We start from the raw sequence: 27,005 nt of genomic DNA, 5'->3' as shown, positions 1-27,005 counted from the left end.
GCTGTCACTGCATTACTGGCTCATGTTTCCTTTGTTTGTGATCACACTAACAGGTCGGTTAAAGCAGGAAGAAGAAATGTCTTTAAAGGATCTGTTTGCTAGAAATCACTGGAACAGGCGCTCACAGTTTAACGTCGTCTTTAACAACATTTATCTCTTCCTTTAGGTGTCAGCTGTGATCAACTCACTGCAGTCAAGGATGAAGAGTCCACTTTAGAAGGAAACACTCTCACTCTGTCCTACAGATTATCCAGAGATATTATAATTAATGATTACTTTTTCTGGTATCGACAATATCCAGGAAAACCACCAGAGTTCCTGATCCAAATATCAGGGACGAACAATTCAAGACCGTCAGAGTTTCTGAAATCAGCTGCAAGATTCTCCACAAAACTGTCTGGAGAAAACCGTCTGGACCTTCAGATCTCCTCTGCTGCAGTGTCTGACTCTGCTGTGTACTACTGTGCTGTGAGGCCCACAGTGACAGGAAACAGCAAAACTCTGTACAAAAAGCTTTGGAGCAAAGACAACAGAATACTCCACAACATCCACTAGAGGGAGCCACACACTGTTAAACCACTTTTTACTTTTTCAGTTCTGTATATTTTTCTCTTCCACTGACTTCACTATTTTGTGGGCCCCGCCCACATACGTCCAGCTCAACCAATAAGATGATTTCTGTCTGGAGAGCAAAAAGTTTGAGGAAATAAAAGCACAACCTGGTGAATCTGCTGCAGTGGAAGAACATTGTTCATGTGCTGTCTGTCTGGCTTCAGCAGCTCAAAGACATGTTGCTGCACCTCTTTTTGTTTTCATCTCATATTATAGGTGAACTTTTGTCTCTTTTCTCAGAACGCAACATTTCTTTCTCTGCTCTGAACTCTGTGCTAGAAATGAATCATTTGTCTGGAGGATTTTAGATTTTGACTTCTGTCCTACTTTTCTTCATTTCCACCTTCTTCCCCTCTCAGCCTCATGAACAATGTTAATCTGATGGCTTCATTTACTCTTCTTTTTCCAGGACTAACAGCTGGAGACTCAATCACTCCTCAACGAGATAAAGTCACTGCAACAGAAGGAGAATCTGTCACACTCACATGTAGCTATGAGACAAGTTATAGTAATGCTTGGCTTCACTGGTACAAACATCATTCTGACCTTCAGGCTCCTCAGTTTATTCTGTGGAAACAAGGAAAAGGAGGCAGTGACAAATATATTCCTGATAAACGTTATGGATCAGAAACATCAGATCGATCAACTAATCTGACCATAGCAGCCCTAACCCTGGCAGACACAGCTCTCTACTACTGTGCTCTACAAACACAGTGATACAAAGTGTAGAAGAGGCTGTACAAAAACCTGAACACAGATATCTGACTACTCTTCAAAGAGGAGGGAAGTGGTATTCAAAGCACAGCTTCATATCAGATGGATTCTGCTAATTCCTGTTTTATCAGAGTCACTGTGGTTACAGCTGCTAATGAAACACTGTGGGAGGATTCACATGAGCAGCAAATCCACATCAACCACAAACCAACTGCAGGAACGTTCAGACAGAAAACACGAAAGCAAATCAAAACAGTGAAACGTGGTCGACGGCTCAGTAATCTGAGAGTCTGTAACCTGGAAATGATCAAAGTATGTGGGTCAGGTTTTGGATGATTGTCTGAGAATGTTTGGTGGATGTTTAATGGACTGATTTCAATAGAACACAAAGCAGCAGTGTTTTCATCTCCAAACCTTCAGCATGTCTGCTTTTGAAAAATATGAAAACGATAAGATAACTCTTTATTGTCATTGCACAGTCATATATAGTACAATGAAATTGGAAAACTGTCCTATGTCGGCACTACATGTAACACAACACGACACGACACATCACAACGCGACACAAACAACACAACACAGTGTAATAACTTAGTAATAAAAAAGAAGAAGAAGTGTATGTGTATTGCACACTGTTATTATTGCACATTAATTATTATTGCACCTTGTTATAAATATAAATATTATTATTATGACTGTTTTTATCGTTGTTAACCCCACCAAAAAAAGTCCAGGGAGGTATCCAGTCAGGTCAGCTTTTAGCACTGATCAGGGCTGTTGCCCTGTTGTAAAAGCTGTCCTTGAGTCTGTTTGTTCGGGACCTCAGCAGCCTGAACCGCCTGCTGGACGGCAGCAGCTTAAACACCCGTTGTCCTGGGTGTGTGCAGTCCCGTAGGATGCTGCGTGCCCTCTTGAGACAGCGAGTGCTGTACAGGTCCTTCAGGGAGGGAAGAGGATGTCCAATGATTTTTTGGGCCATATTGATGACCCTCTGGAGTGCCTTTCTGTGTGCTGTGGTGCAGCTGAAAAACCACACACCGATGCAATATGTCAGCACACTTTCAATGGAGCAGCGGTAGAAGACGGTCAGCAGCTCCTTCTTCAGGTTATATTAACAATGCTTGGTGCATGAACTCCACTACTACTGAGTCACTGCTCACCTAATGCGGAGTTTTTAATGGTGAAATGCAGACCTTATTATCTCCCCAGAGAACTCACTTCGATCATACTCACTGCCGTGTATATCCCCGACGCTAATGCTAGGTTGGCCATGAAAGAACTTTCTGCAGCCATTAACAAACACCAGAATAACACCCGAGGCTGCTTTTATTGTTGTTGTTATGTTCACCCACACAGACCTGGACCAGTACGCCTCATCTGTACTGGATTACATCTCCACAACCACAGACAGTGTCACCACCCAGAAACGGATCACCATGTACCCCAACCAGAAGCCTTGGATGAACCGGGATGTTCGTCTCCTCCTGAAGGCCCGCAACACTGCCTTTAGGTCAGGAGATGCACACGCCTACAGTACAGCCAGGGCTAATCTAAAGAAGGGCATCAAAAAAGCCAAACACCATTACAAAAAGAAGGTAGAAGAACACTTCTCCAACTCCAGCCCCGACGCATGTGGCAAGGACTCCAGACCATTACAGACTACAGGACCACCAAACCCTCCCCCGCATCCTCTGATGTCTCCTTCCTCAACGAGCTCAACAACTTTTATGCTCGTTTTGAGCGAGGGAACCCCACGACCACAACCAAAACAGACATGACGCCAGACCACAACCTCTGACTCTCTCCCCCACCGATGTAGGAGCGGTGCTGAGCAGGATCAATGTCCACAAGGCTGCAGGTCCTGATGGCATCCCCGGGCGTGTTCTCAGAGTGTGTTCTGGGAGCTTGCAGGAGTGCTCACAGACATATTCAACCTGTCCTTGGCCTACGCTGCGGTACCGGCCTGCTTCAAATCCACCTCCATCGTCCCCATACCCAAAACCTCCAACCCATCAAGCCTCAATGACTACCGCCCAGTAGCCCTCACCCCCATCATCACTAAGTGCTTAGAGCAGCTGGTCCTAGCACACTTCAAATCCTGCACATTTAGACTTCATCCTCTAAATGATCAATAATATTTTTCTTAATGTGGTCCTGACAATTCGTCATATTTCGTTCGGTCTCTGCTAACAGGTTATTAATATTTCAGTGAATATTCTCTGTGTCTAAAATATTCTCCAGTTTTACACGAGCCCCATCCCTCCCTCAGAGGGACACTCACCTGTCCTGTGCAGCTTGATTTCGGGTTTCCAGGTGATATCCAGCAGTCTGCGCTGACGGTCGATCTCTTCCTCGTACTGGACGATCGTTTTTTCAAACTCCAAGAATATTTGTTCAGCAGCAGCAGTTAGTCGCTCGTTGATAAACTCTCTCAGATACTGAACTGAAGGCATTGTTGCTGACACAGCTCACACACAATAACACTCTCTGCTCTGTCGTCTGGTGTAACACGGTGAAGTTCCAGCAGAGGAAGCACAATTTTGTTTGTGTAAATATGAGATTATCATAAATATCATGAATGAAAAGGTTTGATTTCAGCAGATCTGGGGGATGTAAACTGGATGGCATGACATACTTCCTCCAAGACACTCATTTTTGGGTTTAAATGTTATATTTCCTTTGGGAAGGAAGTAAATTTTCTGTTTTGATCCCATAAAGCATGTAGCTAATGTGTGTGTGTGTATGTTGCTTTATTGCATGGCTGCGTGCTCTGTGTGCCCCCCTGAGTGAAAAAATCTTGCTAAAATATAGTTCCTCAGTTTGTTATACTGAAACACATGAGTCATGAGTAATCGTGTCTTATTAAACCTCCTGTTATTGTTATTGTTAGACACAAACCACAAATAATCTGCAGAAATATCTGACCCTGAATCTCACTTTAAGCATGAGAAGCATCAGTGATGGAGAACATTTGGGTCGTTGTGCACACAGTGCAAAGTGCTCCATCCTCCCTCCTCACAGTGATTCAAATGCTGCTAACAGTCTGTGAACCAGGAGGAAGAGGAAGTGAGAGAAGTGAAGCTCAAAGAGGAGACAGAGGGCGACATCATCCAGTAGGCGGTGCTCTCCTTCTGCACTGTGTTCAACCATTGTGTCAATAATAAGTGCTGCTGTGAAGAGAACAATTCTCAGACTGAATGTTGAACATCAGCTAGTTTCTCCTGTTGATTTAAACCTTGTTGTACAGATGGAACATTGGCTGTGGATTATTCTTGCTGCTCTTTTCTTTGGTGAGATACAAACATCAACATGTTTCCTCTGCACACGACTCACAACAAGGACAGAAAGAGGAGATTTAATCATTTTACACTGTGGAACTTTTCAATAACTTCAATCATGTTTATTGATCCATCTCTTCCTCTGCATGTTCTGTTCTTCCTCAGAGTGTAAAGGAGAAGACAACGTGATCCAGGAACAAGGAGATGTCATTGCTGCTGAAGGAGACACAGTTACACTTTACTGCAAATATGAAACAACAAGAGTCAGTCCCACTTTGTTCTGGTATAAACAAGAAGTTAACAAATTTCCAAAATATGTTTTAAGACGTGACACAGCATCAGAGGACAATGATCAAGAGTTCCCAAAACACAGATTTGATGCTGAACTCAACAAGACATCAGTTCCTCTGAAGATCCAGAAGCTTCAGCTGTCTGACTCTGCTGTGTACTACTGTGCTCTGCGGCCCACAGTGACAGGAAACAGCAAAACTCTGTACAAAAACCTTTGGAGCAAAGACAACAGAATACTCCACAACATCCACTAGAGGGAGCCACACACTGTTAAACCTCTGATTCTTGTGTCATTGGACTGATGACAAAGACAACAGAGAAATGAAGCAGTAAAGATCAGAGACAGAGACAGAGCTGCTGTGGAAGCACAACAGAAACTTTATTTATAAAGATCCTTTCACATCGACACGTCAAACAGCTCGTACAGTTTGCTAGTGTCAGCTCTAAAGACTGAAACGTTTAAAAAGATGTGAACACAAAACAAAGCATGCTTGAAACACAAACTTCAACATCTGAGTTCAATCCAAAAATCACTGAGGTAGAGGACACAAAACATCTTCCACTAAATGTTCAAGTGCAAACAGAGTGATGGAGTAAAGAAGAAAACCTCGTGATGCAGGCGGAAGATCAGAGCTGCATCTTTGTCATATTTACACTGTTGCCTCTGATTCTACTGAAGCAGAGACGTCATCAAACATGTTTTCTTCCAGAGTCTCAAAGAAATCCTACAAAACAGCTTTTATAGAAAACAGAACCCAGGAACTGATTTCCACTGATCAGACTTTTTATATCACTGCCAGATTGATTCCCAGTAAAACACGTGATCTATGGCTGCAGTCCTGTTTAGTTCCGGTGCTTCTGCCAGGGATCCGTCTAGTTGCTGGTAGACAGAGAACCAGACCAAGCTGACTTTAGTGCTTATGAGCAAAGCAGCGGTTCAGCCTGCAGTTCAGAAACTGCCTTTTTATACACAAATTGTTGACCGGTGAAATAAGAGGATTCATAGTGTGATGGGTAACAGAGCTGCTAGCCAAGTGAGAGGTTGCTGTTTCAGTTCAGCTGGAGACACAAACCCAGGAAGCGCAAACATGAGCAGCAGCTGGAAGCAGCCATCTCCTCCTGTGAAGTTACGCTACAAAGACGCAGACTCTCCTGTGGACACTGGAAACATCACGTGTTACAAGGGTAAGGTTTACTATCCGAGTGGTTTCTCACGTGTACAGTCAAATGATACTGAGAGCGAAAATCTTTCCCACACATTTTGCAGGGATATGGCTTCTCACCAGTGTGGATCCTGGTGTGGATGGACAGCCTGCTGCTCTGACTAAAACTCTTCCCACACGTTTTGCAGAAATATGGTTTCTCCCCTGTGTGACTTCTCATGTGGACCCACAAACCGCTATTCTGACTGAAACGTTTCCCACACGTGTTACACAGATACGGTTTCTCCCCCGTGTGGGTTCTCATGTGGCTCAACAAACTACCACTCTGAGTAAAACCTTTCCCACACGTGGTGCAAGAATACGGCTTCTCCCCTGTGTGGACCGCCTTATGCTTTTTAACCGATGACGGGTCACTAAATCCCTTCCCACAGGTTTTACAAAGGTACGGCTTCTCACCTGTGTGGATTCTCTGATGGATCCTCATTTGGTACCTTTTCTTAAAGGCTTTTCCACAAACATCACACGATACAGACTTGTTACCTGTGCCAGTGTTACACTGACTCATTGGCATAGTAGGGTTCTCTGCATTTTCACTGTGATTTCTCTTCTTTGGCTTCACCTCTGCATTCTCAGTTACGCCTAAATTTCTATATTTACTTCCTTCATGATCCTCAGACTCAGCCACAGGAAAGCTGGGAGAGAGGAGCTGCTCCCCGAAGAGTTCTGATTCACTGTCGTCACTTCCCTCATACATACAAGGCACCGTAAAGCTATAAATCTCCTCCTTCAGTCCCAGCTGCTCTCCCTCCTGACTGCTGCACAGTTCCTCCTCTTCCTCTTTAATCTGTGGAGCTTCTGGTTCCTCCTGGTCCACACTGGAGCTCCTCTCCTGGTTCCAGAGCTGCTGCTCAGGGAGAACCTCCTCCTCCTCCTCACAGACAGGCTGCTGTGGGACGTCTGGAGGACAGAAAATTAAAATTGATGTGATGAAAAAGAGAAAACTGAGTAAATATTCACTGCAACCATAAGTGTGTATAAGAGCAAAAACTAGAATAAAATGAAGCACTTTTCTGTTAAAGAGTGTAATGACCTGGTGAAAACTGTTTAGCTTTGCTTAACGATGTTTCACTAAGTTATCTGCAAACTGTTAGAGTGTACAAGGACAAACCCCCAAGAAGACCAGTGCCAGGAGCTTCCTGGGAAAAGATAGTGGGAGTTGCTCTCTGCCCAGCAACAGGCTGTGTGACAAAAACCTGTTGTAACTGAAAGATACTGAGAGTTGTGTGTGAGGGTAGAAAAGGGTTCCCATGACTGTGAACTTTGATATTTGATGTGTGTTGGCTCTCCTGCATGCAGTAAGTAAAAAAGCTTGACCACAGCTGACGGTGTTGCAGATTTTATTAACAGAAAGGTCAGATAACCTGCAGCACTTGTGCAAGCTCCCACACCCTCCATGCATCACACACAGGTCACTGCTGCATGAGAAGAAGATGCTACACTACACGCAACTGTCATACTCCAAACCTCTAATCACGGAGCCTGAAGGATTCTGGGTTCAATGTGGAAACAAAGGTCAGTGATCTGTGCAGAAATGATGAATCGATGTTTTACTCTGAGTGTCTGACGCCCTGCAGAAAATGATGAATTCACAAAAAGTAAATATGAGTGAAAATTCATCTGAAGCCGTGGAAGCTGAATGAGACGTCAAACGTTCTCCAGCATGAGAAGTTACAGCAGTACGAGGCCTGGATTCACTTTACAGATTAGGGCAGCAGAGCAGACAGGAAAGGGGGAGGGAGCGGGAGCACCCCCAGACAGGAAACGGCCCAGGGTGGAGTCCAACCCGTCCTCCTGCAGGAGCACCTCTGAATCCTCACTTTGTCCTGTGGAAACACCCACAGAGAGGATACGAGTGCCCGGCTCACAGAAGGCAAATCCAGGCCAGAGTGCAGCGCGTCTCCAGCAGCTTCGTTTTATAACACGAGCTGTGCGTTTTGGCGAGCCCGACAACATCATGCTGGTGTCGCTCGTCCACCAGAGAAGTGACTTTCCTCACCTCTGTGGCCAGACTGGTCAGAGATTAAACTGCTCGAGGCACAAAGAACTGAACCTCTAAAGCCCCTTGTGCAGCTTTTTATGGGCCGTGGCCCCCCAGACACTCGCTCCAGGCCCGGCTCCAGGATAGGGCCTGGTACAGGTACACAAACCCCTCCAGCACCACAAAAAGCTGCTGATTCACACACAGACAGAACAGGTGTGTTTAGATGAAGATAAAGTGGAACTGGTTTCAAACAGTCCTCAGCACAGCAGCAGATCACAGCGCTGAGGACGAGCAACAGCCTGGAGATCACGTTAATATTTTATTATTGCACAGCGACTTCATGTTTCCAACATTTGTTTGCAACTTTCACAAGTGCAACAGGAAACACACATTTATAGAAACGTTATATTTATATGTATAAACTCCATCTGGAATAAATAATGAACTCTGAAGCTCGATTTTTGATGTTTTCCAACTTTGACAGCAAACATAAAGAAACTGATCGATACAGGTCAGAGAAAAGCTGCTGTTTGAATGGAGCGCAGTGCAGTCCTGTCCTCTGTTTGCTCTTTGTTAGCTCACATCTCCAAAAAGTCCTCACAATCAGAAACGTCCCGCAGAGCTGTGATCAGGATCCTCCCTCAGAGGGACACTCACCTGTCCTGTGCAGCTTGATTTCGGGTTTCCAGGTGATATCCAGCAGTCTGCGCTGACGGTCGATCTCTTCCTCGTACTGGACGATCGTTTTTTCAAACTCCAAGAATATTTGTTCAGCAGCAGCAGTTAGTCGCTCGTTGATAAACTCTCTCAGATACTGAACTGAAGGCATTGTTGCTGACACAGCACACACACTCGGCTCACACACTCGGCTCACACACTCGGCTCACACACTCGGCTCACACACTCGGCTCACACACTCGGCTCACACATAGCTCAACACACTTCCGGTTCAGTCCAAGTATTTCGCCGGTGCTTCTACCGGATATGACGCGGCGCTGCCCTCCGGAGACCGTTAACTGCTTCGACCTCTGAGCAGAAAATGAAAGATGAGATAAAAACAAAGAACAGACCAGTAAGAAAGAATGATGACGTCAGAGGGCGAGACAGCTGGAGAGGTTTTGTTTTTTACTTATTTTCAAAATAAAGGTTTAAATATTCAGGACCTTAGTGAAGCTGTAAAGAGAATATAAAACATCCACGTTCATGTTCACTGTAAGAGAGGCCATGATGAACAAAGCAGTGACACCAGACCCACGCAGGAAACACAAACACTACAAACAGAGGAAACATCTGGGCTGCATCACTGGAGACAGCTGCTGAACTGGTTTCTTTCAGTCTGGGAGGAAAACAGCTGGAGGTGAGAGAGGGAGGGGTGAGCTACTTCCCCTCTGCTGCATCAGCACTCAGGCAGGAGCGATCTACTCTTTGTGAGTGCTACGAGCTGACTGCTCCAATATCAGAATACTTTTTATTTGTTTATTTGTACCGGTGCTTCACAGAGTTTCATTTACATTATGATTCCTCTAATGGTCTAAGTTTTTGTGAAATAATTTGTGCAAAGTAAAGCAAGCATCCAAAATAAAACCAGGATGTTAAAACTCTGTTTAACAGCACCTGGGACGTCCTGAAACAGCAGTTAGAAGCAGCTGTAGTTTTAGGTTTAGTCACATTAAAAGACAAATATCATCTGATTTTGTTTATTACACAACTTGAAGCATAAAAGAAATAAAAAGGATGCAAAGACAGATAAAGTCAGACTGTGTTTATGAACGATCTGCACAGAGTCGTGTGACTGCTGAACGCGCAGCTTCACTTAAACTGTTTCACTGCTTTAAATGAAACCTTTACTCCGTTTCACAGAATCTCTTAACTGTTCTTGAGTTTGAGAGTTTCTGCTGTACGAGCATCTTGTGCTAGGACAGACAGAAAGTTGCCATGGAAACAGTCCACCTTTCACATGGATTTCTCCTTTTTCCGTGTTTCACATGAATCCGGCTTCTCGCCTGTGTGGGCTCTCACGTGCACGCTCAGGCGAGTTTTTCGAAGTTTTTCCCACAAAATTCACCTGTGTGGATTCTGTCCTTCCCACAACCATCACAGTTTACAGGCTTTTTACCCGTGTCAGAGTTACACGACTCTCTGATGTGGGGGAACCTCCTGCTGTCACTTCTGTTTCTAATTTTCCCGAGTCTGCACTCCGGCCTCCTTCCAGATGCTGACTCTCAGCTCCAGCAGAGCTGTGACAGAGGAGCTGCTCCTCGTCTCCTCCTGGTTCACTGTGCTCTCCTTCCTCAGCAGCAGTCACCATGAAATGGACTGGTTCTTATATAGCACTTTTCTACTCTTCTGAGCACTCAAAGCGCTTTACACAACTTGTGCATTCACCCATTCGCACAAGCACATCTCTCTAAGTGCTTTCTAGATAACATTCACACACATTCATACTCCGATGGATGCATCGGAGAGCAATTTGGGGTTAGTATCTTGCCCAAGGATACTTGGCATGCAGACTAGGGGAAGCCAGGAATCGAACCACCAACCTTCCGATCAGTAGATGACCTGCTCTACCACCTGAGCTACAGCCACCATAAAGGTATCCGTCTCCTCCTTCAGTCCCAGCTGCTCTCCCTCCTGACTGCTGCACAGTTCCTCCTGTTCCTCTTTAATCTGTGGAGCTTCTGGTTCCTCCACACTGGAGCTCCTCTCCTGGTTCCAGAGCTGCTGCTCAGGGAGAACCTCCTCCTCCGCACACACACGCTGCTGACAGAAGTACTTATTTTTATTCTAAATAAGTACCACGTGGACCCTTCAGAGGCTCACAAACCCTCCGTGCCTTTAAATAAATGCTTGTGTTGAGCAGCTGCTCATATCTAGAGCAGCGTCCACAGAAATGTGCGCTGTTAGCTGAACTGTGTGATCACTGCGGGACGTTTCTGTCATTATAGACATTTATGTGAATTTACCTTCAGCTGTGCTGTAAGCTCAGACCTGCTCTGTGAGGCTCCTCATCACCAGAGTCTTCCTCAGACTCCAACATCTCCTCCTCTTCCTCGCTGATAAACTGTGAGACGCTGAACAGCAGACATGTTACTCCAACAGCTAGCTGCTAGCACAGGAAAGCTAACGGTACTTCCGCTTTTTCTTTGTTTACTTCCGCCCGGTGTCACAGTGAAGTTCCGGCGAAGTAGAAGCGTTAACATGAAGTTCCGCTGGAAACATTTCCAGGTCGGACGGAATATTTACTCCTGAAACATAAACATGATCATAAATCATCAATGTTCACGTCACTGAGTAAGACAGAATTTCACACAGTATTTTAAAGTGAAAACAAATTGCAACGATTAATCTTAATCAATCAATCAATCAATCAATCAATCTTTATTTATAAAGCACTTTCCATACAAAAAAAAATGTAGCACAAAGTGCTTTACATGGTTAAAAGCAGCCCCCCCCCCCCCCCCCCCACACACACACACACACACACACCCACACACACACGCGCACACTTAAAAAGTAAAATTGGACTGGGTACGCATGAGCCATGTGAGGAAACACTATCCTGGGGAGCCGTCTGCACCGGAAGCCGGTCACAGACCGCAGCCTCCAGGCTGGGCACACAGCAGGAGGGAGGCAAAGAAGCCCCCCAGCCAGGCTGAGAGGACCCCCAGAGCCCCAGCGGCCACGGTCGATCACAGCCCCGGTGCAGAGAGCGCCCTCTGAGGAAACACTGGAGATATGACACAATAGGATATATACTGGATAAAAAGATAAAATAAATAAGAACGGGATACAGTATAAATATAAATATAAATAGAGTAAGAAGATTAAAAAATGAATAAGAATAAAATCAATAAATATTAGGTAAAACCTAAATTAACAATAGAATAACAGGATAGAATAAATAAGCATAAAATAAATAAACATTAAGTAAAAGCCAAATTAAAAAGGTGGGTCTTGAGCCTGTTCTTAAAAACATGTACGTTCTCTGCGGCCCTGAGCTCCTCCAGCAGGCTGTTCCACAGACGAGGACCATACCACTGAAAAGCTGCCTCTCCGTGAGTATGTGTCCTGACTTTAGGGACAATCAAAAGGCCAGTACCAGAGGACCTCAGGGTCCGTGAGGGTTCATATGGTAAAAGCAGATCTGAGAGATAAGAAGGCCCAAGACCATTAAGACATTTAAAAACCAATAAAAGAACTTTAAAATCGATCCTGAAACACACGGGGAGCCAGTGCAGCGATTCTAAAACCGGTGTAATGTGGGCCCGCCCTCTGGTCTTCATCAGCACACGAGCTGCAGAGTTTTGTAAAAGTTGTAAAGGTGAAATATTCTTTTTAGGAAGACCAGAGAGCGGGGTATTACAGTAATCAATGCGACTGGTATTAAAAGCATGCATCAGCATCTCCGTGTTGGCCCGAGAGAGAATAGGGCGGACTCTGGCTATATTTTTTAGATGATAAAATCCAATTTTGGTTACATGTTTAATATGTGGGATAAAACCAAGCTCAGAGTCAAAAATAACACCCAGGTTTTTCACTTGTAGTGAAGGACATAGTGAAGATGCCTGTAATTTAGACAAGAGTTTCTCTCTCTGAGCCTCAGGACCGACAATTAAAACTTCAGTTTTGTCCTGGTTAAGCTGTAAAAAGTTTTCTGCCATCCAAGATCTTATATCTAAAATACAGTTAAAAAGGGCATCCATTGGTCTGGTGTCATCAGGAGACACGGAGATGTACAGCTGAGTGTCGTCAGCGTAACTGTGGAAGTTCACTCCATGCCTCCTGATGACACCGCAGAGAGGGAGCATATACAAATTAAAAAGTACAGGGCCTAAAACTGACCCCTGAGGCACACCACATGTCATTTTATGGATCTTAGAGGAGCATGTATCCATACTCACCATAAAAGTTCTGTCTGAGAGACAGGAAGTGAACCAGTTGTGTACAGCACCAGAGAGGCCCACCATGTGTTTCAGTCTGTTTAAAAGAATAGCGTGGTCTACTGTATCAAAGGCTGCGCTTAGATCCAGTAGCACCAGGACTGAGAGCTTCTGGGAGTCACAGTTACATCTAAGATCATTTAAAACCTTTAGGAGAGCAGTCTCTGTGCTGTGGTTCACCTTAAATCCAGACTGGAATATCTCCAGGATCTGTCTATCACTCAAAAAGTCATTAATCTGAGTAAAAACAAGTTTTTCTAAAATTTTACTTAAAAATGGTAAGTTGGATACAGGTCTGTAGTTATTAAAATCATTACAATCCAAATTGCTCTTCTTCAGAAGGGGCCTCAGCACCGCCGTTTTAAAGGCAGCAGGGAAGACACCCAACTGAAGAGAGCAATTCATCATATATGAAAGCTCAGCTTCAAAAGATCCATAAAGTGTTTTAAAGAGTGAAGAAGGGATTGGATCTAAAAGACATGTGGTGGGTCTCACTGTGGAGAAAACTTTCTTAAGGTTCTCAGCATTAACCAGGACAAAGCTGTCCAGTGTCTCCTCGGGTACAATCGAGCCCTCAGATGTGTTTAAAATCATATCGCGAGAAGATAAAATATCAGATCTGATGGCGCTGATTTTTCCCCTGAAGTGGTGCAAACTGCTCACAGAGCGAGTCTGTGGGGTTCTTTGTTAAAATCAGGGTTAAATAAATGATCTATGGTGGAAAAGAGGACCTTGGGATTATTTTTGTTATTACTGATTATTTTGGCAAAGTATGAATTTCTTGAATTCCTTAATGTATTATTGTACATTTTAAGTTGCTCGCAAAATATTTCATGGTTGATTGTATTTTTATTTTTCCTCCATCTCCTTTCTGCTGCCCTGCAATTTCTTTTGAATTTTTTGACTTCTTCGTTTCTCCAGGGTGATGCATGTTTTACGTTAATCTTTTTGGTGGTAAGTGGAGCAACGGAGTCAAGGCTTTTCTTCAGTTTGCTGTTAAAATGACTAAAAATAAAATCACAGGGTGCAGGTAAAATCACAGGGGGGCATTCGTCTAAAACCCTGGTAAAATTTGCAGCCACTTCAGAGGTTAGATAGCGCCTCCTCACAGTTCGCACTGAGGTCTCCCGCTGAATAAAACCGGTGATGTTAAAAAACACACAGTAGTGGTCAGAGACAGCCAAGTCAACAACAGAGGACACACACACCAGAATAACTCCAGAACACAGAAAACACTCAATGCTTGACAATAGCCCGCCGCCCAGTGGCAGCTTCATGCCACAGCAGCCCGAAAGCATGAATCCAGCTGTGCCAGTCAGTCTTTATTTACTGTCTAAGTACAAGATGAAATCCAAAAGTACGAAACACAAAGGAAAAAAAACCACTGGAGGTTTCTGAGTTTGTGCTGAAAGCTGTAACATGTGTTGAGGTTTGGTTTTGGTGTTTGTAACATGCAGAGATATGAGAGGAGGAAGAGGCTGAAGGAGGAGCAACACTGTCACAGAGCAGAAAAGGACTCCCACTGTCAGATACATTCAGTATGTGAAGCATACAGAACAGATAGTGTGTGGAAGATGCTGTCACTGCATTACTGGCTCATGTTTCCTTTGTTTGTGATCACACTAACAGGTCGGTTAAAGCAGGAAGAAGAAATGTCTTTAAAGGATCTGTTTGCTAGAAATCACTGGAACAGGCGCTCACAGTTTAACGTCGTCTTTAACAACATTTATCTCTTCCTTTAGGTGTCAGCTGTGATCAACTCACTGCAGTCAAGGATGAAGAGTCCACTTTAGAAGGAAACACTCTCACTCTGTCCTACACTTATTCCCAAGATGCAGATCTCAATGATCATTTCTTCTGGTATCGACAATATCCAGGGAAACCGCCAGAGTTCCTGATCCACATATCAGGGATGAACAATTCAAGAAAGTCAGAGTTTCTGAAATCAGCTGCAAGATTCTCCACAAAACTGTCTGGAAAAAAGCGTCTGGATCTTCAGATCTCCTCTGCTGCAGTGTCTGACTCTGCTGTGTACTACTGTGCTGTGAGGCCCACAGTGACAGGAAACAGCAAAACTCTGTACAAAAACCTTTGGAGCAAAGACGACAGAATACTCCACAACATCCACTAGAGGGAGCCACACACTGTTAACCTGCTCTGGATTGTGAGGAAACATCAGAGTCTTTGTAGTTTGAATCAAACTGAAAAATGTTTTACAGTAAGTCTTTAACATAATCAGTTCTTGTGGCCTCAGCAATAATGTTCTCAGCTATAATCCATGAACATCAGCCTCTGGTTTAAAGTCAGGAGCTGCAGCACAGATACTGCAAAGCAGCAGAGTCCTTACAAACCCACAGTAACACCCACACACACAGACAGACAGCAACTCAGTTTGCACCTCATTTCTGTCACACTGCAGACACCTGAAGGCAGCAGGACACATATGTTGATGAATGTGTGGACAGAGCGCTCTGAACATGAACCCCTCTGTTGTTCGCCTCATTAAACCCCTGCAGATGACACCAGGCTGCTTCAAAGCCCGTCTGCACAAAGAGCAGCAGCTCATCTGTACACAAAGCAAACACACCTGCTGAAGCTCTGAAGTCTCAGTTATTCTATTTATTTTAATGTTTTCTTCTGTCCGTGCTGCTACACCTGATGTGGGTTCCCCACCTGTAGAGCTGCCAACTGTCCCATATAATGAGCAAAACTCTTTCTTCCTTTCTTCCACTGTAAACGCCCCGTTGAGTGACCGTTACCTGCAACGTCACATACAGTGCATATTTACACTGTGGTCCCGGGTTGTTGTCTCAGTGTTTTGAGTTTATTGTTTTTATTTTCTAGTTTGTTCTGTTTTTAGTTCTTTGGGTTTGAGTCTTTAGTGTTTCTGTCGTGCCTACCTGTGTCCTGTTCGTGTCTCTGAGATTATGTTTGTAAAACAGTCTGTGCATTTCCTGTTTTGCTTTCTTCAGCTGTGCTCCCCTCCTGTGTGTCATTCCCTCATTGCCTTGTGTGTATTTATAGTGTGTCTGCCTCTGTTTGTCGTCGCTCCATCTCTCTGCTTTCCTTTCCCTGCATGGCTTCATGTTTTCAGCTTTGTTTATTCGTTTTCCCAGTTTAGGCTTTAGTTGCTCCCTGCTCCTTATTTCCTGTTTTTGTACTTTACTTTCACTCACTCGCACCTCAGCCATTACCTGCAGTGTGGATCCTTTTCTCATTACACCACACGACTGCAGCCCTTAGTGACATACACTAAGCTCAGCTGGTTGCGTGTTGTGCTTCTGTCCCTTATTTATAAGGGGAGGCCGTGGCTCACGTGGTAGAGCAGATCAGCTACTAGTTCGATTCCTGGCTCAGCCAAATATCCTCGGGCAAGATACTAACCCCAAATTGCCCTCCGATGCATCCATCGGAGTGTCAGTGTTGGTTAGTTTGCACTTGAGTTTAGAAGTGCTTGTATGAGTGGGTGTGAATGAGGCGTGTTGCATACAGTGCTTTGAGAAAAGTGCTGTATATGAATCCGTCCATATTTGATGGTTAACCCACCAAATCTCACTTTGTCCCCAGGATAGAATCAGCCACATGTGGCAGCTGGTTTATGAACTCTGAGTCCTGGTGCTGCTACAGACGACTGCTTTAACTTTTATGGTTTACTTTTGTTCTTTTTGTTTCACTGCAGCTCCTCTGTTCTTTCTTTGCTCTGTGTTAAAGAAAAATACAGCTTCATAAATCCAAATCATTTAAATCATCAAAGCTTTTCAAGTCTCACTTTAAGCATGAGAAGCATTAATGACCTCAGTGATGAGAACATTTGGCTCGTTGTGCACACAGTGCAAAGTGCTCCATCCTCCCTCCTCACAGTGATTCAAATGCTGCTAACAGTCTGTGAACCAGGAGGAAGAGGAAGTGAGAGAAGTGAAGCTCAAAGAGGAGACAGAGGGCGACATCATCCAGTAGGCGGTGCTCTCCTTCTGCACTGTGTTCAACCATTGTGTCAATAATAAGTGCTGCTGTGAAGAGAACAATTCTCAGACTGAATGTTGAACATCAGCTAGTTTCTCCTGTTGATTTAAACCTTGTTGTACAGATGGAACATTGGCTGTGGATTATTCTTGCTGCTCTTTTCTTTGGTGAGATACAAACATCAACATGTTTCCTCTGCTTAAATAAATGTGTTCGTCTGATTAATGGTGAGTTTTTAATCATGTTTATTGATCCATGTCTTCCTCTGCATGTTCTGTTCTTCCTCAGAGTGTAAAGGAGAAGACAAAGTGATCCAGGAACAAGGAGATGTCATTGCTGCTGAAGGAGACACAGTTACACTTGGATGTAGATATGAAACAACTGATGCATATCCATATTTGTTCTGGTACAAACAAGAAATAAATGACTTTCCAAAGTATGTTTTAAGACGTGACACTACAGGAACAGAAGATAATGATCAGGAGTTTCCAAAAGACAGATTTGATGCTAAAATCAACAAAACAGAAAAGTCAGTTTCTCTGAAGATCCAGAAGCTTCAGCTGTCTGACTCTGCTGTGTACTACTGTGCTGTGAGGCCCACAGTGACAGGAAACAGCAAAACTCTGTACAAAAACCTTTGGAGCAAAGACAACAGAATACTCCACAACATCCACTAGAGGGAGCCACACACTGTTAAACCTCTGCAGTTTGTTAGGAGACAGTGTAGATTTTTCATCACGAGATACGGCTGTGATGAAGAACACAAGGTTTACACCTGCCCACTGTTAAATGTAGCCCGTGTGTGGAACATCCACCTCAGTGGGTTTGATTTCAGTCTCAAAATTAAAAACAGTTTTATCTCAGAAACAAATGTTCAGCTGCTCCCGTCACAAACCGTCAGTTTAATGTGTTGCTGCTTGATCTGTGTTTCAGCAGAGGAGGAAAGAGCCTCAGATAAAATACAATTCTTCTCCTAAATGCAACTTTACATTCCTGCTGTAAATGATGGAGGACTTTAAAGATCATTTTTAGTAATAATCATTCATTGTGCCAGCACACATTGTGGTACTTTATGGTGTGTTTTATGAGTTGGTGTGGAGAAGCTGCTCACCTGCTCCCTGATGGAGAAGTGGTCCCACAGCGAGTCGTTCCACGTGTCTGAGGTTTCATGCCTTTCCTCAGACTGTGGACCTTTTGCTTGTTAGCTAATGTGTAATACACGAAAGTTCACTTTCATCTCCGGCACCTGACATCCAGAGACCTACCAAAAGTTTGATCTTTGCTATGACAGTGGAAGTTATTGTTCTACAAACTGTTGCAGAGACTTTGGAGAGAAGCTTTCCTGCACGTCTGAACTGTTTCTTTCATTTAAAGTCCAAACCTGTTAAACCTGCTTTCAGAAACCGCAGCTGCTGTGTCGTCACTCAACTGCCACTAGAGGTCACTGTGTATCTGAAGTTTGACTTTAACTTGCTCCCGGAGGCTTAACTGAGGTCAGAGGTCACATTTTCATCCATCTTTGTTCAAGAGGAGTGAGGAGCTTCCAGAGGGAGGAGATCCAGCAGGGACAGTTTGGTGCAGAACTCCAGGAGAAACAATCGGACATGATGCATGTTTGCATTTGAAAGCAGACTCTGCTTGTTCCTGATGTTTGAACACTTTCAGCCATGTTGGTTTTTTGTGTGAATCACAGGTTTAGTGAATGTGTTAACCTAATGTTAGATTGTCATTGATTATTATAGATCTAATTATTAACTACACAAGTATGTTTTATTCACAATATAGCAGTGAGGACAGTATAAGGTACACTCCTATACATGAACATATAGTTTCACTTTCAGCAAACTATATGCAAATCATTATGGCTGTTATGTTTTCATGTTTCAGGTAAAACAGGACATAATATGTGAAAGTAGATGTTTTTCTCAAACACAGTTTTTAAAAATTCTAATAAAAGAATCTCCCTGCTCTCTGAAAGATGAATTAAGGATTAATCATCTATTTATAAGCAGATCTGCAGTTTATGATTCAGTATCAACACTTTCTGTGAGGGAAGTTAAAATATGACTGACTATGACTGTTTTAGGACCAGATATTCATGTGTAATATTAGATATTCACTGAGGTTCAGCAAAATCACCAGAATGAGGAGCCGTGTGATACACTTATTTAAACCCTTCACAAAAACTCATCTTCACAATTAAATAATGTAGGTAAGAGAAACAATGAGGAAAAAAAACTACAATCATCACAGTTTTCATACTCATCTTTTTTCAGAGTCACTTTGGGGTCTCAGTCGTGCATAAACGATGAACATTATTCGAGTCGGACCATATTTAGGGTAAAGAAACAATAACGAGCAACTTGTGTTTTTGTTCTGGTTGATTTTAGACTCAAGATGCAAAGATTATGTAATGATTTTTGGTCTTATTTGGAGAATTCTTATAAGTAGTAAGAGATTCATCAGCGATTAGTTGTCATATCCAGTTAATCCCACCAGGTGTCACCGTTCTAATAGTTATTAGAGAGAGGTTTGAACTAATAAGCAGAGCAATAAATTTCTATGTAAGTGTATATCCATTACATTTTCTTTGATCTATAAAACACACAACACACACACGCACACACTCTTCGTCTTGATGCATTCTCATCCAGGAAAGTAAATCTCCAAAAAGTTGATTCTGTTCACCTGAGATTCAGCCTCACATGCCGACAAAACCGGATTACTCCTAAAAGTCTGCAAATGAGCTCAGTCTGTTCACACCTACAGGCCAGTGGACACTCTTTGATGATGAGGATGTAACATCCTGGACAGGGAGGAACGCTGGTTTGGGGGCGGAGTCAAGGAGGCCATTTACGTGAAAAGGGAAAGACCATCTCTGAATCGAGGAGGGGCCTAAGGGTCCATCTGTCACCATCTTACAATGCTGTGATTGCAGCCATTCCCCAACTCTCTGTGAATGGGACTCATGGCCATTGATCAGTGAGCTTTGATCAATGGTCATGAGAATTTGCATAATTAAGATTAAGGAACTGACCTCCCAGCCCATTGTTCCTTCAGTCGGCTGGTTTCAGTCATTATGCAAATGTCCTGTTTATAAGATTGGAGACCTGCAGTCAGCTGAGACTGAAGAAGTCACCTGATGATGACGAAACGTTTCTCCCACAAAACGCTACGTCCTGTCCTACTGTAACCTAAAATAAATACATGTCCTTAACTCACGTGCTTTCCCTCTTCTGTGGAACCAGCTTCCAGTTTGGATTCAGGAGACAGACACTATCTCTACTTTTAAGATTAGGCTTCAAACTTTCCTTTTTGCTAAAGCATATAGTTAGGGCTGGACCAGGTGACCCTGAATCCTCCCTTAGTTATGCTGCAATAGACGTAGGCTGCCGGGGATTCCCATGATGCATTGAGTTTCTTCTTCACTCACTATGTGTTAACAGACCTCTCTGCATTTAATCATTTGTTGTTATTAATCTCTGTCTCTCTTCCACAGCATGTCTTTATCCTGTCTTCCTCCCCTCACCCCAAACCATCACGGCTGCCCCTCCCTGATCCTGGTTCTGCTGGAGTTTTTCTCCCCGTAAAAGGGAAATTTGTCTTCCCATTGTTAGTGTTTGATAATAGGGGTTGTTTGCTTGTTGTGGTTTCCTTCTGATCTTTACTTTACAATATAAGATCTTTGGGACGACAGTTGTGAACTGCTGCTATATAAATAAAACTGAATTGAAAAACATTAAAACCTTTCTCACTGGTGTTGCAGGGATAAGGTTTCTCACCTGTGTGAAAATCATATTATCAGTAAAATCAACAGTTAAAAATGTAACATTTGGCCAACATGCATCTTTAAATATTTAAGTGCTCATTTGGAATTTCACTGTTTTAACGTCTTTAAATATTTTCTGACAGGTTTTGCAGGGGTGAGATTTCATGTGCTTTTATACCTTTAAATGTTTTAAATGATAGAATTAATCAGAAACTTTAAATATGTTTGGCCAAAGTCTTTTAGTATTTTTTTCATGTGTGTACATGTGCACATGCCTTTAAATATTTTCTCACAGGTGTTGCAGGGGTAAAGTCTCTCCGTGTGAGTCCTCATATGAAGTATAAAATCACCACTTTGAAAAATGTCCTCCATTTTTTGGCATGGATATTGCTTTGAATCTGTGTGTCATTTGATTGGACATTGTGTTGTTTTTATACATTTTAACTTTATTCATGTTGTGGCACAGCCAAGCCTTCCTACCTGTGATTTCCTAATATTGACAATGAACTGATTCTTTTCCCAAAAGTCTAGCAAGAATGCATCTTCTAGGCTCTTACTGCCTTCCTCAAAGGTTCAGAGGTATGGTTTCAGGGTTCAGGGATAATTCATATACTGTGTATAAACATTACAAATATATTGTTGAAAAAATTATGAAACAACAGGAAAAATAAATCAGCTCAGAAAACAAAAAGAAAACATTACACACAGAGGATAGCTAAAAGCAAAATTTGTCATGAAACGCAGAAGGAAGAGAAACGAAACACATGAAACAGGTAAGTGCAAAAACTTTTATTTCAGCAAAGTCCAAGAAAACAATCCAAAGACAACTACATTGAGATTCTTCAAATGAAGCCAAAAAACACACACGTAGGATCAAACATGAGAAAGTCACACAGAAGGGAGACAAACAGCCACTCTGACAAGGAACAATTGGAAACTAAGACTATAAATTGTGCCTAATTCTGTTAGAACAGGATCTTGGATCTCCCAGATTTGGAGCAGAGCCTGTGTTATGAAATCTGGCAGCTCGTGTCAGTAAAGTTAGCATCCACACTGGCTCAAATGTCTGTGTACATTTTATACAGATACACGAAACAACAACAAAAACCAAGGTGTTCACAGAGATGCATGTAGGCTTTGATTTCAGAACCATGGACAGCTCTTTGTGTCGCCGTACTATTACTTGATTGTGAAATGAAATGAGAGAGCAAGAAACATATTCACACAACATTAATTCAGTTCAGTTACATTTTATTTATATAGCACCAAATCACATTAAAACACAATAATACAGAGAAACTCAACAATTGAGCAAACACTTTGGCAACAGTGGGAAGGAAAAACTCCCTTTTAACATTAGGAGGATTTTGAGCATCACACAATGAATTAGCTGCATTTTGATGATAAAGTTATAGGCATTCATTTCTACACTTTTTAGCATTTTATGGAAATATTTATATTTTTATAAAAAGAAATATATCTTTATAAAAGAAAACATGACAGAAAATAGGCAAAAAGCTATAAAAAGCAAACATTTGTGTTAATCTGAGTGCAAACATGTCAAATGTTTGAATTCACCTTTAAAATGACTTTTTTTGGCTGATGTTCAGTTGCATCAGATAAAAATCCTCCTCTCTTCAAACAAGCCACAGAGGCTGATAAGAAGAAACCTCAACCCACGTTCAGCTGCTTGTGCGACTCTCCCATAGAGAAACAGTTCAACAGTTTTTGTACGAGTGTTTTTCACTGTGTCGACGTACCACAGTGACTGAAGTCAGTGTGACACCTTTACAAAAACTCCCAACAATCTTTTCTTTATATCTGAGCACTGTTCCTGGGATCACATGAGTTATGTGTGAGCTTTCTAACCTCAGCTTTTATGTTGTATCTCCTGATGCTAAACGAGACTTTCCCTCGTTTGAGTCGTGACTTGCTGGCTGCTAATGAAACCTGCTGCTCTACCCTTTAAAGCCGGTTTTGCGTAACTATTTATAAATCCCGGTAGCTCTGCAACCACGTAAGTTAGCACAAGAATTTTTTTTGCATATGAAACCGGAGGAGTTGTACTTACATCTTATGCCATCAGCTTGTCGTAGGTCACGGTTTCCTTCCACATATAGCTTTGCAAAAACAGCATAAAAAGCACTTGCAGCAACACAAACATAATATTCCAGAAACACGCTTTGCCGATCCGATCAGCTGTTCGTAACACTTCCTACATCCATCAGCACGAACTATAACATGTCCTCCATGTCCTGCCCAAAACCGGAAGTGACGTCATTTTGCGGAAATGTAGTTTTTTACCATCAGGCCCTATGAGCCTATACTGGTGTTTTTAAAAGTTATGTTTGACTTTATGACTTTCTGTGTGGTTTCTGGGATGCTTAGGACTCATATTGCACTGCTGGAAATAGTTTATTTTGATGCACATGCTGTTTTATTTGCAAATTTGCATTATAATATAATATTTTAGTTTTTCCTGCAGTATATAAAAATTGGTGTATTTCAAAAACAAAACTATGAAGACACTCAAAATAAATTTCCTGTGGTGGGAAACTATTTTGTGCAACTTTTTTGTATTTACAGTTTTGAGGGATAAGCCTCTTAAATTTCTCTAACTAGAAATATATGTTAAAAAACAAAAACAATTTTCAATTTTTTTGTAGTTTATTGCACTTTTTTGCAATTTATTTAATTACTATGCACTTAATGCAGACATATTATTAAAATTTAGGCTGTAATGGTTGTATTGATGTATAGCAACTTGAAATGCTCCCAAAAATGGCTCCACAGCATGTAAAAATATAATATAAGCTCTGGCGGACTTGGTTGCTATGGTAGGTCTTAAAGGGTTAACTGCAAAACACCAGTGTCGTTACTCCAGTAAAAGATAAAAACCAGAGATAGTAAATGTAACTCTATGCAAAAAGGAGGAACAATATTAAAAATACGGCCCTTATTGTGCAATATTCTACAATAAATCTTACAGATCAAATAATATTGTGCACAATATAAACAGATTTATTGGTCTGCTGAGGTGAAACTGAGATTTAGCATAAAAAAGAATTCAGAAGATGACAGTGATGTGATCCTGAAGGTCAGGAGGCTCTTTGTTATTCCTGTGATGCTTCGCCTGTTCAGAACACAGCAGTTAAATATAATTACAATAGTAATTTTGCTCAGCAGTAAAAACCTCTGAAGCCCCTTTTTAGACTGATGCTCAGCTCCATCAGATAAGAGCATCTCCTGTCTTCAAACAAGCCACAGAGAAGAAACCTCAAGCTGCTTCTGCACGTCTGCCGTAGAGAAACAGTTCAACAGTTTTTGTACGAGTGTTTTTCACTGTGTTTACGGGGCACAGTGACTGAAGTCAGCCTGACAGCTTTACAAAAACCCATCCACTGCTTTTCCAGGTCTGAACGCTGCTCATGCAGAGCAGAAGAATAAAGTTCACAGGAAGGCCTCTGTTCAGTCAGCAGGTTCACACATTTTTAGGTTCTTTGGAGACTTTTTTAACCATCAAAATAAAAACTTTATTAAAAAAAAGACTTTAAACGAAGCTCATGGAATAGCGAGTTTCATCCTTCAAACAAACCTTACATGTTTTTCATGTTTAAGTCTTTACTAATATGTTTGTTGTTAGATTGTTCAGACCAGTTTCTTTCTTCCACGTTTTGTTTTTTATTGTAAATGATGTCAAACAGCTTGAATCTACTCGATTGATTTTTAAAGGTTTGCATCGTCTGATTTGTGTGTTGGTGTAGAATCTTTACCTCAACAGGAACTTAGCACTAAGATTGACATGAAGTTCAAAAACGTCAATTTTTACTCCAAACAAATAATGTGGGGGGGGGGGGGGGGGGGGGGGGGGGTTCTTGCAGGTCTGAGGGAAAGAAATCCACTAGAGACTGGAGACAAGGGTTAAATCCAAACTGCTGTAATGGTGAGTGAGAACAGAAGGTGTGTAGGGATTTACTTTGAAAGGAACAGGAAGCTGGTTGAAATCCAGGTAAGTTTTAGCTGCAGGTTCGAGCAGGTGGAGAAGCTGAGGTTTGTTTGATGTGTCAACCAAAGTTTACCAGCAAAATGCACAAAGACCAAACAACAACACAGGACAATAACATCAGTTTGTATTAAATGCAGTTAAAGCTTAGTGTTGATGTATTGCTGTATCACGACTGCAGGGACACATTTACTTTATGTCTGTTATATTGATTAGCCTTATCAGTTCACATTTCCTTGTATTTATTTTGTGTATATTATTTATATAAATGTACTAATTTTGCTCCACTTGTACAATGACAGTAAAGATATTCATTCTTGTATGTAGAATAGAATAGAATAGAATTCAACTTTATTGTCATTGCACATGCACAGGTACAGGGCAACGAAATGCAGTTTGCATCCATCCAGAAGTGCTTTAGTGATATAGATATATTACAATATATATTAGCAATAATATAGATATGTGAGTATATTACAGAAATGGGTCTATTATGGTATGTTATAATGTACACGGTATGAAGTATGTTAGGAATATTCTATAACTATAAGTATGTACAGGCTGTAGTGAGTACAAGCTATGTACAGCTATGTACAGGCTATGAACAGGATATAAATATGAAAATAAGAAAATAAAAAAAACTATACAGAAATCTGAGATATACAGTTATACAGAAATGTGAACTATGCAAGTTATAAACAGTTGTAGGATTGTAGGATTAAAAAATTATCGTATGATTATTTACACAGAACTATACAGTAGTGCAGTTAAGATAAGTGAGATATGTGGATAATTTCTACAGAGGCTATATAAAGTGCTAGTGATTGTGAATGGTGGTTCAGTCCATGTTATTATTGTGTGTTTGAGGGTACGGTTGTCCATTGTGTGTGTGTAGGTGGTTGTGGGTGTGTGTATGTCCAGTCCATGAGTTTAACGTGGGTCAGATGTCAGGAGGCAGAGTTCAGGAGTCTGACAGCTGTGGGGAAGAAGCTGTTCCGGTACCTGGTGGTCTTAGTCCGGAGGCTCCTGTAGCGCCTCCCAGAGGGCAGGAGGGTGAAGAGTCCATGTGATGGGTGACTGGGGTCTTTGATGATTTTCCCAGCCCTTTTCAGACACCGCTTCCTGTAGATGTCCTTTATGGCAGGAAGTGGTGCTCCGGCGATGCGCTGGGCAGTTTTCACGACCCTCTGCAACGCCTTCCGGTCCGAGGCAGAGCAGTTCCCATACCAGACTGTTATACAGTTGGTCAGGATGCTCTCGATGGTACAGCGATAGAAGTTCACCAGGATGTCTGAGGACAGGTGGTTTTTCCTCAGAGTCCTCAAGAAGAAGAGGCGCTGGTGAGCCTTCTTGACCAGCTTGGAGCAGTTGGTCGTCCAGATGAGATCCTCGGAGATGTGGACTCCCAGGAACTTGAAGCTGCTCACACGCTCCACAGCCGTCCCCTTAATGTGGATGGGTGGATGTGGGTCAGCATTCCTCCTGTAGTCCACGATGAGCTCCTTGGTCTTCTCTGTGTTAAGCAGCAGGTTGTTTGTGTCGCACCACTCAGCCAGACGATCCACCTCCTCCCTGTAGGCGGCCTCATCGTTGTCACTGATGAGGCCAATCACCGTGGTGTCATCTGCAAACTTAATGATGGTGTTGGAACCATCAGCAGGTCTGCAGTCGTGGGTGAAGAGGGAGTAGAGGAAAGGGCTCATCACACAGCCTTGTGGTACACCGGTGTTCATTGTGATTGTAGATGAGCAGTGGTTATCCAGCCGGACATGTTGGGGGCGGTTGGTCAGGAAGTCCAGTAACCATTTGCAGATGAGGGAACTGATGCCCAGGTCTGTCAGTTTTCTGATGAGTTGTGAGGGGTGGATTGTATTGAATGCTGAACTGAAGTCTATAAACAGCATTCTGGCGTAGGTGTTGTTGTTGTCCAGGTGTGAGAGGACAGAGTGCAGTGCGATGGAGACTGCATCCTCTGTGCTCCTGTTCTGGCGGTATGCGAATTGGTGGGGGTCCAGGGTGGGGGGGAGACAAGATTTGAAGTGTGCTAGGACCAGCTGCTCTAAGCACTTAGTGATGATGGGGGTGAGTGCTACTGGGCGGTAGTCATTGAGGCAAGATGGGTTGGAGTTTTTGGGTATCGGGACGATGGAGGTGGATTTGAAGCAGGCCGGTACCACAGCGTGGGCCAAGGACAGGTTGAATATGTCTGCAAGCACTCCTGCAAGCTCCCC

General features: G+C 42.6%; 4 protein-coding genes across 7 annotated transcripts in view; 3 read left to right on the top strand and 1 right to left on the bottom strand.

Annotated features, from left to right (window-relative positions):
- Positions 1–27,005, top strand: part of LOC148097218 (uncharacterized) — a 532,237-nt gene that overhangs the window by 394,611 nt on the left and 110,621 nt on the right. The window lies entirely within an intron of this gene.
- LOC148097219 (T cell receptor alpha chain MC.7.G5-like) overlaps positions 1–27,005 on the top strand; it is a 151,399-nt gene that overhangs the window by 61,719 nt on the left and 62,675 nt on the right. The gene's annotated exons all lie outside the window — the stretch shown is intronic.
- The window catches only part of LOC118455562 (T cell receptor alpha chain MC.7.G5), a 46,641-nt gene that overhangs the window by 10,795 nt on the left and 8,841 nt on the right, over positions 1–27,005 (top strand). Inside the window, exon 2 of the mRNA XM_087831916.1 lies at positions 1,022–1,319. Within this exon, the coding sequence (XP_087688042.1) occupies positions 1,022–1,319 (298 nt within the window). The remainder of the gene's footprint in view (positions 1–1,021; positions 1,320–27,005) is intronic.
- LOC148097220 (uncharacterized) lies at positions 5,251–8,976 on the bottom strand. The gene is made up of 2 exons (XM_087831894.1): positions 8,757–8,976; positions 5,251–7,015 (listed from the first exon to the last, which is right to left on the bottom strand). The coding sequence occupies exons 1-2, from the start codon at positions 8,926–8,928 to the stop codon at positions 6,066–6,068; spliced, it is 1,122 nt and encodes a 373-aa protein (XP_087688020.1). The 5' UTR covers positions 8,929–8,976; the 3' UTR covers positions 5,251–6,065.

This window comes from Neolamprologus brichardi, chromosome 18 (assembly GCF_056152115.1).
Source record: "Neolamprologus brichardi isolate AB-2024 chromosome 18, ASM5615211v1, whole genome shotgun sequence".
NCBI classification, from domain to species: Eukaryota; Metazoa; Chordata; class Actinopteri; order Cichliformes; family Cichlidae; genus Neolamprologus; species Neolamprologus brichardi.
The sequence above is the reverse complement of the archived record's forward strand: the minus strand, read 5'-3'. Positions and strand labels throughout refer to the sequence as shown.